This window comes from Vigna umbellata, chromosome 2 (genome assembly GCF_029865625.1).
Source record: "Vigna umbellata cultivar VRB3 chromosome 2, Vumbellata_1.0, whole genome shotgun sequence".
In the NCBI taxonomy this organism is placed as follows: domain Eukaryota; kingdom Viridiplantae; phylum Streptophyta; class Magnoliopsida; order Fabales; family Fabaceae; genus Vigna; species Vigna umbellata.
In genome coordinates this window covers 52,403,327-52,416,481 of record NC_142166.1, presented here as the reverse complement: position 1 = coordinate 52,416,481, position 13,155 = coordinate 52,403,327, and the positions used below count along the sequence as shown (strand labels likewise).

General features: G+C 31.5%; 1 protein-coding gene across 1 annotated transcript; it reads left to right on the top strand.

Moving 5' to 3' along the window:
• The first annotated feature begins 7,941 nt into the window (after positions 1-7,941).
• LOC148204314 (V-type proton ATPase 16 kDa proteolipid subunit-like) lies at positions 7,942-9,668 on the top strand. The gene is made up of 3 exons (XM_088107484.1): positions 7,942-8,120; positions 8,529-8,814; positions 9,183-9,668. Exons 1-3 carry the CDS (start codon positions 8,045-8,047, stop codon positions 9,313-9,315), a joined length of 495 nt encoding a protein of 164 aa, XP_087963610.1. The 5' UTR covers positions 7,942-8,044; the 3' UTR covers positions 9,316-9,668.
• Positions 9,669-13,155: the final 3,487 nt, after the last annotated feature.

The following is a 13,155-nucleotide window of genomic DNA, read 5'->3' as shown; positions in this document are numbered from 1 at the left end:
ATTTTTTTATCACATACTTGGAATATGTATTTTCTTTATCTCGTTTATCATCTTACTAGTTGTCTAATGTCGTATGTATCTAAATAATGCATTTCTTTTAGGAATACTGAAGGTGTTCTTAGAATAGAGTGATTGTTTCTTACATATATAATTTTTGTTTTGTATAGATTCTCATAATAAGTGATTTAATTATATTTTAAAAGTATTCATTTGGGTTTTCTCGTAAGATACTCTAAATACGTGTTACATACTTATGTTTTTGTATGCTTTTTATAAAACAATAGTGAAAACACATGCACTATGTGTATATGTATTCACTTTTTGTATGATGAGAAAATTATTATTATTATTATTATAAAATTAAGTATAAACAACTTTTAGAATTTTATTGTAAATATATTTTATAAAGTTGTTTATGGATTAAAACTCATAAGTTAACATAGTCTACCACTAGTTTGGTTAAAGAAAAATTTGTTATGGACCTATAAATAATACTATAAAATTTTGACTTTGAGGGTTTGTCAAAGTTTTTACAGGATATATTTGGTTTTGTAAGAACAAATAGAGTTCACTGTGTGATTGATTTATATTTTGTGAAGAAAAATGTTTATAATACTATGAAAAGTAGGATGGCTGGAGCGAAAGAAAAAAGCCCTTCTCGATTGACATAGCTGTTATCTTAGAAGTACAGACGAAAAATGCAGTAAAGATTTGATGGATTTGAGAAAACAAGAGTTAAATGCCTTGAGGCATGAGAATGTTGGACTGAATAGAACGATGGAGGTAGAAGATAATGATAAAATAGCAGAGTATGAAATTGACCTAAACATGTTATATTAACATCACAGTAACACATTCAGATCAAAAACAGCGGAAGAAAAAATGAAAGAATAATGTGCGTACCTCCTGCCATTGCAATTTTGTAAATCTAAACACAAGACAGCTTTGTTTTCTAAACCTTGACTCACTCAAACTCGATGGTGTGTTTTTCTGAATAGAGGAGTAGGCTTAGTGATCAAAACTGAGAGTAACCCATTCCCTTATATAAAGTCTGGCCATCACAGGTTTCAAAATAAATGGGCTTTACGTTTAAAAATTAATAACTGCTCTATAACCTCTATGCAGTTAAAAGCATAAAAATAATGGCTTAATGGACCACTTTATGTTCCTTAAAAATAGGAACTGAAAATGCTATAATATTTATTTTATATTTAAAATAATGCTAACATTCTCCCACTTGGTCCATTTATCCAATTATTAACCACAACAAGTGACAGAATATATACGAGTCATGGCGATAGGTCCTCTGATAGTGAGTGTTATCTTCCATGTACCACAATATATATTTCTCTCAACATTAGCTCTCAACTTAATGCATAAACCATATGTTTATGCTAGATCAAAACTAAATGATATCTTCTCAAAATAAATGTGCACAAAAACATATGAGAAAAACATCAAACTGAATAAGAGTTTTATCAAAATGAAAGTACTTACAATGATTGTCACGTCATGGAACCAAGTCCCATTCGCGTTACATGATCCTTAAAATTCTTTGGTGGCATGCCTTTAGTTAAAGGATCAGCAATCATCAACTCAGTGCTAACGTGCTCAATAACCACTTTCTTTTCTTTAACACGTTCTCTTATGGCCAGATATTTAATGTCGATGTGCTTACTTCGACTTCCACTTTTATTATTCTTAGCCATGAAAACAGCAGCAGAGTTATCACAGTACAACTTCAGTGGCCTAGCAATTGAGTCCACAACTCTAAGCCCAGATATAAAACTCTTCAACCATACACCATGTGAAGAAGCCTCAAAACAAGAAACGAATTCAGCTTCCATAGTAGAAGTAGCAGTCAAGGTCTGCTTTTTGCTACTCCAAGATACTGCTCCATCAGCTAACATAAAAATGTAACCAGACGTTGATTTTCGTGAATCAACGCAGCCAGCATAGTCTGAATCGGAGTAGCCAATCACTTCTAAATTAGCAGTTCGTCTATACATGAGCATGAAATCTTTTGTTCCTTGAAGATATCTCATTACTTTCTTTGCAGCTTTCCAGTGGTCAACACCTGGATTACTCTGATATCTTCCTAAAACTCCAACTGCAAATGCAATGTCAGGTCTAGTGCAAACTTGAGCATACATAAGACTTCCGACAGCTGAAGCATATGGAATATTTTTCATCTGTTCCCGCTCAAGATCATTTTTCGGACATTGACTTAATTCAAGTTTGTCACCCTTTACAATGGGAGCTACACTTGGTGAACAATTCTTCATATTAAACCTCTCTAAAACTTTGTTGATATAGGTCTCTTGAGACAAACCCAAAATGCCTCGAGATCTTTCCCTATGAATCTTAATGCCGATGACATAAGATGCCTCTCCCATATCCTTCATGTCAAAGTTATTTGAGAGAAATTGTTTCACTTCATATAGCATACCCTTGTCGTTGGTTGCAAGCAAAATGTCATCCACATATAAAACAAGGAAACAAATCTTACTCCCACTGACCTTTTGGTATATACATTGATCCATGATGTTTTCTTCAAAACCGAATGAAGTGATAACATCATGAAATTTTAAATACCATTGGCGGGAGGCTTGTTTTAATCCATAGATGGATTTATTAAGCTTACATACCAAGTGTTCACTGTCTTTAGAAAAGAATCCTTCAGGTTGTTTCATGTAAACCTCTTCCTCTAGATCACCATTAAGGAATGCTGTTTTCACATCCATTTGATGTAACTCAAAATCAAAATGAGCTACTAATGCCATAATTACTCGGAAGGAATCTTTCTTAGATACAGGAGAAAATGTCTCTGTGTAATCAATTCCTTCTTTCTGAGTGAATCCTTTGGCAACAAGTCTTGCCTTATGTCTCTCAATGTTGCCTTTTGAGTCCTTTTTGGTTTTGAAAACCCATCTACATCCAATGGATTTTACACCATCAGGCAACTGAACGAGATCCCAGACTTTGTTGGATGCCATAGAATCCATCTCGTCTTTCATGGCATCATACCATAGGTTTGATTCTTTAGAACTCATGGCTTGTGAAAACGTTTCAGGATCATTTTCGGCTCCAATGTTGTAATCCGATTCTTGTAAATACACTTCATAATCACTAGAAACTGCTGGTCTTCTGATTCTAGTAGATCTTCTTAATGTTGTGTCAACATCTTGATGAGAAGCTTGTTGTTCAACTGGTTGTTCAACATTTACTTGTTGCTCCTCGTTAACAACTTGATCTATATTATCATTTTCAGCAATTTGTGGAACATCAATTATTGGTTGTTCAATACGCTTTTGAACTGAAGGAGCGTGAATGACTACCAATCTTTCATTTGATTGAGAGGTTTGAGCTTCATAGTGATCTTTTTCAAGATCAACGTCTTGATTTAAATCACTCCCACTAATCAAGTCATTTTCAAGAAACTTTGCATTTCTTGATTCCACAATCCTAGTGTTATGGTTTGGACAATAGAATCTATACCCTTTGGACTTTTCAGCATATCCAATGAAATACCCACTAATAGTCCTTGGGTCTAGTTTCTTCTCTTGTGGATTATAAATTCTTACTTCAGACGGACATCCCCAAACGCGTACATGTCGCAAACTAGGTTTCCAACCTTTGAATAACTCAAAAGGTGTTTTTAAAACAGCCTTAGTTGGGACCCGATTTACTATATACACAGCCGTCTTAAGTGCTTCAGTCCACAAGAACTGAGGAAGTTTTGAATTACTTCTCATACTTCTCACCATATCCATCAAGGTTCGATTTCTTCTTTCTGCTACACCATTCTGATCTGGAGAGCCAGGCATGGTATATTGGGCAACAATCCCATGTTCTTGAAGAAATCTAGCAAACGAACCAGGTGCTTGTCCATTCTCCGTGTATCTACCGTAGTACTCTCCACCTCTATCTGATCTCACAATCTTAATTTTCTTTCCGCATTGCAATTCTACTTCAACCTTAAAAACTTTAAAGGCATCTAAGGCTTCATCCTTAGAACGAAGTAAATACAGATACATGTATCGTGAGTAATCATCTATAAAGGTGATAAAGTATTTCGGACTACTTGCATCCATATCCGGACAACAAATATCTGTATGAATAATTTCTAGTAAATTTGAACTCCTCTTAGCACCTCTTTTGGACTTGTTAGTTTGCTTACCCTTAATGCAATCCACGCAAGTCTCAAAATCAGTAAAATCCAAAGTACTAAGTACTCCTTCATTTACTAATCGCTTAATTCTCTCAATGGAGATATGTCCCAATCTTCGGTGCCATAAAACAGAAGAATCCTCATTCATAACACATCTTTTTAACCCAGCGGAAACATGCATAGAACTATAGGCAGCATTGTTTTGCAATTTAATAAAGTAAAGACCATCGCATAATTCCCCAAAGCCAATAACCTTGGATTTATTCAATAAAGTAAAACCAGAATCCGTAAAATTAAATGAAAAACCCAAAGGTGCAAGTTGTGAAATAGAAATCAAGTTCTTGCTAAAACTAGGAACATAAAAGGTCTTTTCTAAACATAAAACAAAACCACTGCTTAAAACTAAATTGCACGTCCCAATGGCTTCAACATGTGAACTCATCTTGCTTCCTGAATAGATGTGTTGCTCACTTCCCATCGGTTTCCTTAGGTTTTCCATACCCTGCAAGGTATTAGAAACATGGATTGTAGAACCAGAATCAATCCACCATGTGTTATGATTAAAACTAGTCAAATTAGATTCATAACAGACAAAAGCAAATGGAGATTTATCAGATGTCGTAAACTGCTCATCAATAGCCTTCAGTAAATCCTTGACATTCTCATACTGATCAACCGAACCCCTGATTCCAGCGGAAATATTGGTTTTTATGAACGTTACGGAGAGACGATTTGACCTCTCCCATTTTTCATAAAGTTCAATGGCATCTGAATTGCTAGTCTCAGTAATACCCGGTGGTTCAGGTTTTCTAATAGCATAATCTATGTCCATCCAGCCTAAATGAAGAAGAACTCTCTCCTTCCAAATCTTATAATTATCTCCTTTCAATTCGGGAATACCACACTTGATATCAGAAAAATTCACAGATTGAGAAACTGCAAATTCAAAGTTACATGCTTATTATATAATTTGAGACTAAAATAAATGTCATGTTTACCAATGTAAAACATGTCTTTACCAATAAGTCTATTAACATAAAACTTGCCTGTGGGCTAAAGTCTTACTCAATTAGACTCATTTAACCTAATGATAAAACTATTAAATTATATCACATTCCTAATTCCTGTGGGAAATTTAAGAATTATAATAAACATTTTATCCTAATTAATCATACAAATGTAAGGAAAATCCTGTGGGTATATTTCATCACATTATATATAATTAATTACAATTAATGTTTCTCATGTAGCAAAACTTTATACACAATTTTAATTGATTAAAGATGCTGTGGCTACTCTTTAATTTATTAAAATTATATTACTACCAAAACATTAATAATATATAAATATTTACATAAAATTCATAATATGCAAATATAGTAATAATAATGTATATTTTATTTGCACGTATAACAACAAATATATACATACAAATAATATCTATAAAATATACATAATTATCAACCCAAAAAGATTTAAAACACACATATATATATATATATATATATATATATATATATATATATATATATATATATATATATATATATATATATATATATATATATATATATATATATAAAACATGATATGCTTACGTATCATAATAAAACGTAATATTATAAAAACATATTCTATATAATATGTTAAATAAAAATAAAAATAATAATAATATTATTTAAACATAAAAGCATGCATTAGCATTTAATGTATGCGTGCAAAATAAAGCTGCAGAGCATTCTTCAGGTCATTAAAATGACCTATAAAAATAAAAATAATTTCTGAATTCTCCAGTACGTGGCAGAGGATTAACCCTCACTTTCATTATAATATTGCAATGTACAACAATCAAGAAAAAGAATAGGGTTTATAGACTACAGAAACCCTTTTAAGCAATATGATCATGTACGCATCCCAATCAAAATAATTGCCTTTTACTGCAATTCTGTAGAGGGGAAAGCTGAGAAATTTTCTAAGCCCAGCAATTAAATTGGAGACACGCAGTATAAAAAAAAATTACAATGCTGTAACAGGTCATGAGATGACCCAAAAACTGAAACGCAGAAACAGGGTTCCCTCTTTATATTAAAGAGATGAAGTCCTGAAACGGGAGAGAAAGAAAAAACGAACAGACATAAACTGTTTATCGACTTTAGACAAATCCTCTTGATCCGGTTTTAGTTTTATCTTTCGCTTTTATCGTTTAAGATTACAAAAATTGTAATCAAATTTAACGTTAATTTGGGAAATATTATTTGGATCAAAAGAATCAAAATAATAAAAACCATAAATCTAAAATCCAAATCAACGAAAAACATGCAAGGCAGAGGAATAAACATGCTCTGATACCAAATGATAAAATAGCAGAGTATGAAATTGACCTAAACATGTTATATTAACATCACAGTAACACATTCAGATCAAAAACAGCGGAAGAAAAAATGAAAGAATAATGTGCGTACCTCCTGCCATTGCAATTTTGTAAATCTAAACACAAGACAGCTTTGTTTTCTAAACCTTGACTCACTCAAACTCGATGGTGTGTTTTTCTGAATAGAGGAGTAGGCTTAGTGATCAAAACTGAGAGTAACCCATTCCCTTATATAAAGTCTGGCCATCACAGGTTTCAAAATAAATGGGCTTTACGTTTAAAAATTAATAACTGCTCTATAACCTCTATGCAGTTAAAAGCATAAAAATAATGGCTTAATGGACCACTTTATGTTCCTTAAAAATAGGAACTGAAAATGCTATAATATTTATTTTATATTTAAAATAATGCTAACAGATAACACGATGGAGAAAAATGTCTTCTTAAAACGTTGTTTCAGTGCATAAGATCTCATCACACCAATGTACAGTCAATAAAAACGAAGAAAAGTTAATTATAAAACTAAAAGAGAAACTAATGTCTATTTGACGACAAAATGAGCTCATTGACACCCCTCGTCAACTATATCACAAATACATTATTAAGACAATCTCCTTTTATATTATTTATAAATTTCTACTTCTCTTATTATAAGCTTTCAATTGTTTTTAAGCATTTTATTAAATGCTTCGTACTTAAACTGAATTCACTATTAATTGTAAATAACATATGATGTTCCGCAAAAAGAAAAACCGATAAATTAAATTTTAGTTATGTTTATTTATAAAGATTATATAGCTTTCAGTTTTAAATAATTGGTTAAAAGTTAATATTGTCAAGTTAATTTAATACGTGACAAGTGTTTCGTAAAACGAATCATTAAACAGGACGGTGAATATAAAATAATATAAAAGAGTGTATATACGGTTTTCGTTTTTAGGGTTGAGTTTTTTTTTTCATAATTGTAATATTTGTATTTATATATCAGCTATTTTGTTAAAAAATTAAAATGAAAAGTATAGATAGTGTGATGGTTAAAAATATAAAGAAATATTAATTGGTAATTTTTATTAAAACAGATCAGATACGTTTGAAGATGATAATACATAAAAAAAATTGTTAAAATGTCACAAGTAAAAGTATCCAAAACGATTATAATTAGTTATCCAAGTTCTTTATTATTCTCTTTTCCAAAAAAAGTTAACGTGAATTTTCGCAAGGATGGAGCCTAAAACCTAGAACTAGGGGATTTACAGTCAATGATTGAATTGGGCCTGGATCTTGTTGGAGGCCCATCGTATTAAGAGTATAGAAACGGGTTATTTAACCCGCCCGAACAGAGATTGAAGTCGGGTACAAAACGTGTGATTATAAAGGGAATAGACGTGGAAATCCCACGTTTTCATCACAAATAGAATCATCGCGACCCTCAGAGATCAGTCTCTCCCGAGAATTTGAATTTCTCAGATCTATTCGACGTCGTTGCAGATCTATCAAAGATCATGGCTGGTTTCAGCGGTGATGAAACGGCACCGTTTTTCGGCTTCCTCGGAGCCGCAGCTGCCCTCGTATTCTCCTGTAATCCACTCTCTTCATTTCCCCATTCACTTCGATTAGATCCGTTTTTACGGTTTCATTACTTAAATAACTCTTTTGTGAATCTCACTTTTAATTCGATTTATTATTTTATCAGAACGTATACATCTTCCTAATTATTATGTTCCTTTAGGTGTAGAAGGTCATGGCTGTTGAATTTGGAACAATTGATGTTTGAGATTCACTTAGTTACTGCTAATAGTTAAGTTTAATAGTACGAAATCTAAAAATTGATTGATCTGTGTCTGTGAGGAAATCGGAATAATTTCATGTACTAAGAAATTTCTCATGCTTGTGAAAGTCACATTGATCGAATCTCATGGTTCGAACATGAAGTGATAATATTTTCAGCTTATTAGGAATTTCTATTTCAATTTGAATTGTTGATAGGTATGGGAGCTGCCTATGGCACAGCAAAGAGTGGTGTGGGCGTGGCTTCCATGGGTGTGATGAGACCGGAGCTAGTGATGAAGTCCATTGTTCCCGTTGTTATGGCTGGAGTTTTGGGTATTTATGGCCTTATTATTGCTGTTATTATTAGTACCGGTATTAATCCCAAGGCCAAATCTTATTACCTCTTTGATGGTTACGCACATCTCTCCTCTGGTCTTGCCTGTGGCTTGGCTGGGCTATCTGCTGGCATGGCTATTGGTATTGTTGGTGATGCTGGTGTAAGGTATAACCCGCTTCTACTTCTTTTCTGATATATCATTTGTTTCTTGTTTGCTGATATTTTAAGGTCTTATGGGCATGCAACATTTCATGGCTACGTTCAATTCTCGGATCCATCAACTCTTACATAAAATACATTCCCACATGCATTTTTCGTCATTGCCCTGTTTACTGAGTACATATTTGCATTGTTGAACCATTCCTTCAGGAACCACAGTTCAATGTGTCTCTACCCTTTTCAACTGTCAAATAACACATGGTCCTTCATGGAATATATATTTATTCTCTTTTTATAGCATTGCATTTGTTGTTGGATTTGGTAGTTGATTCTCCTTGTACAATATTAACGATTGAATCAATCTACTTCTGCAGAGCCAATGCACAACAACCAAAACTTTTTGTTGGAATGATTCTCATCCTCATTTTTGCCGAAGCTCTTGCCCTTTATGGTCTCATTGTCGGTATTATCCTGTCTTCTCGTGCTGGCCAGTCTAGAGCCGACTAAGAAAGGAGTTGTGCTGCTAAATATTCTTTGACCACCCATCTGTTTTAACCTCCTTTTAAAGGAGGTGAGGGAGGTAATTATTAGTTGTTGCGAGATTAGCTATGTTCAGGCAGCATTTTCAGGTTTTAGCAATTGTGTGAAAGTTCAATTCGCCATTCGTGGTGTTTGTTTGTATAATTAGGTCTATCTTTACTTAATAAAGCTTCCTTAAGCTTCTTTTCTTTTTTTCTCTATTTTATTGTATTATGCCATATCATCTGACCTTATATATAATTTTTGAGCTGTTGAAACTGGTGCATGTATTGATTTGGCTAGCAATGATAACGTATTTCATGGGTCTTTCCATTTTGGAATTGGTGATAGCTGTTTTTTATGTTAAATTTTGTTGTTCGTGGTTAGGTGAAAAATGAATCATATACTGAAATGAAAGAAACATGTTACTATCTACTTGTTTGTGCCCGAATAGGGTTATACTGAACTCTAATCAGGTACCGTATAGATATCAATGGAGTGCAACTAAACTACTAAGAACTGAAACGAAAGGAACAAGTTACTATTTACTAGTGATAATTAAACAAAAATGGAACACAATATTAGTTTTTTGAAATTAAAATTATTTTTACATAAAAGAAGTAAAGATTTTAGAAAAATAAAAAAGTGAGATCTGTTTCCATGATTCCAACCTTTTACGGTTTTTCTACTTTTCAAATATATATTTAACATGTTTAGAGCATTTGAAATTTTTATATTTTTGGCTATATTAAATTGTGTCGGACTAATTCCTAAAGGCTGTGACATTGAATCAGTGCCATTGACCGCCTTAGTGTGAGGGCAGTCTTCATGTCGAGAGGAAATGTATTTGAGTTAATCTGTTGGTCGAAATTTATCGGAGTTAATTTGTTGAGTTTGGTGTGAGGAAATTAAGTGGATAAATTTTGATTGCCTAAGTGTGTGGTTTAACATATAAATTCTGTTCGCTGATTTAGTGGATTTAGCAGATAAATCTTGTTTAGCAGATAAATTCTGTTTGTCTCAATATGTGGTTTAGCAGTTAAATTCTGTCTGTTCATATCAGTGTGTAATTTAGTGAATAAATTTTCTTTGCTTCAATGCATGGTTCAACGAATAAATTTTGTTGGGTCTCTGTATGATTTAGTGGATAAATTCTATTTTCCTTAGTACATGTTTTAATAAATTCTATTTTAGCATGTGATAGTGAGTATTGGTCTTTACACGAGTACGATAAGTTTAGGCTCTTTGTCTTGGAGGCTTGAGTCTACAAGGGTTATGGTTTGTCCAAGACAATAAATCTCAGTATTTAAATGAATATGAGAAATTTAGACTCTTCACCTTACAGGATTAAGCTTGAGCTTGAGATACAGGATTAAGCTTGAGGGATTATGGTTTATTCGAGATAATGAATCTCAGTCTTTAGAGAAGTATAAACAGTTTATAATATTTGAATTTAAATATTAAATATTAAACTTAAAATCTATTTAGAACAAGAAATCTTAATGATAGTATTCTTTACTCCTACGTGATAAAGTGAAAAATAATCATTTATATATATATAACCTTTACACAGTAGTAAAAGATGTACACATGTATTTCGTAATTAAATCTATTTAGCAGGAACAAATTCATACAATTTAATTTTTCCAAAAAATAAGTAGCTACATTATTAATTGCATAGGACATTGTTCAATTCTGCAACCTTATTATTTTCATTAGCAAATTAAGTATAAGCGTAAAATAATAACCTTGAGGGATATCTTGTTGTCAATGATAATTAATATTCCAACAGGATTTATATTTTTGATCAGACAGGCGTCAACTTTTTTCGGATTCAATTTTCTAAACAGAAAAATTCACTAAATATTGTAACAAAAGTCGGTCATTAACAAAATACTTCACACGCATAACGTAACATATTTTTATAAATTGTCAAAAAACAAACACTTCCCCACAAATTTAGCCTAGAAGACTGGTCGATATTTTAGAAACATCTAATTTATATTGTCATTCACAATCAATATTAAATCCATATTATTTAGGTAAAAAATAGTTGACCCATAATAAGGGCTTCCGGTAGTCTTCATCAAAAGTTCGGTTTGTTTTGGTATGTCTGGCTTGTTTATTAAAAACATTATCAAGTTGGATTTTTTCAAAAAGTATGCGGAGTGTAGACAGTGAAAAACAGTTGGGTTAAGAGGGGTAAAAAAAAAATGAAGGATGAGATTTTAAAATGGTAAACAATAAGGGTGCAAACAACAAACCATTTTAAATAATCATAAGATTTTTTTTAGCGTTGGGCCAAAAAACAAAAAAGGCTCTTGTTTTTATTGTGTTTCTTTTTCTTCTTTATATTTTTTTTTAGTTTTTTTCCAAGTTTCTACTAATATTTTTAAATTTTTTAGATAACTTAAGTACAGAAAAGAAGAACATTATTACATTTTTTTGAAAAAAACTATTTTAATTCCTAATTTTCAAAATTACTTAAATACTTAATTTTGTGTGGGTCATATTTTATAATATACTTATATTTTACTATTTGACCCTAATGAAAATATATTTGTAGTTTTTTAATCATTTTACATATACCTTTTTGTGCTCTGAAAAAGGATTAATAGAACAATGATAGAGTTGAAATAACAAAATTAATAAGGCATACTCAACATGCAAAAGTAATTGTTTTCTCCTTCCATCTAGATAACTTATTTTCTATTTTTTCTACCACCTCATTCCTTAATTACTTTTTCCTTGGATTTCTTAATAGACATGCCAAGGTATTCAAATTGAATTTTGACGTAGTTATAGTTTAGAGTCCTACTGCCACCCAGTGGTCAGTATCAGTCGGGTTGGTTCGGATTCAGATCCAACCTAACTAATTTGATATAACCTGAATTTAATCTTTTAAAATTTATATCTGACAATTTAATTTATATGTTAGTTGTGGGTTTTTAGATTGCAAATTTATATTAATTCAAAACTTTTATTAAAAATATAATTTTGCTTTAAATAAATGACATTAATTTAATGAATCTTTAAGTAAAAAAAATAACATGTATAATTTTAATAATTATTATTATAATAGACTATAATTTCACATAACTTACAATTAAATTTTAAAATAGTATCATAGTAAAAATAATATATAAAATATATTTAAGAATTTATATATATTAAAATTTAAATTCAAGTTTGGTCCAATATTCATAAAATTTAAATATTTAAAATTTTATGTTGCCGAACTCGACTATAATTATCCATTTTAATTTATCAAACATTACATACTTATCTAGTCCAACCTGACCATATGTTCATATTTGTTTTGGATTTATTTGGGTTCGGTTATCATATCACAGTGAGTCATATGCCTTCTCATAATCCACCTTTTCAATTATCCCAACTTTCTTATTTTTATTCAATTTATCCACAACTTCATTATCTACAAGAATGTTGTCTAATAGCCCTTTTCCCTTTAAAAAAAAATCTGTTTGAGTTATGTATAATCTTTGGGAGTACTCTCTTTATCCTATTAGGAAACACCTTATATATAATCTTATACATGCACCCCACCTACGATGGTTATGAACAAAACATTAAATCTCATCAAAATGTATCCAAAATTTTTAAAGCAGTTAACTGCATCGATTATGTCGAGTTTCATTATCTCCCAATTGCTTTTAATAAATTCAAAATTGAATCCATCGGGTCCAGGACCTTTTTTAAGCACAAAACTTCTTGTATTTCTAACAATTTTCCCTACTCTTAGAACACTTACTTTACATACTTAAAAAAGAACAATCAACTCTCTTCAAGTAACCTTTAAATCTAATT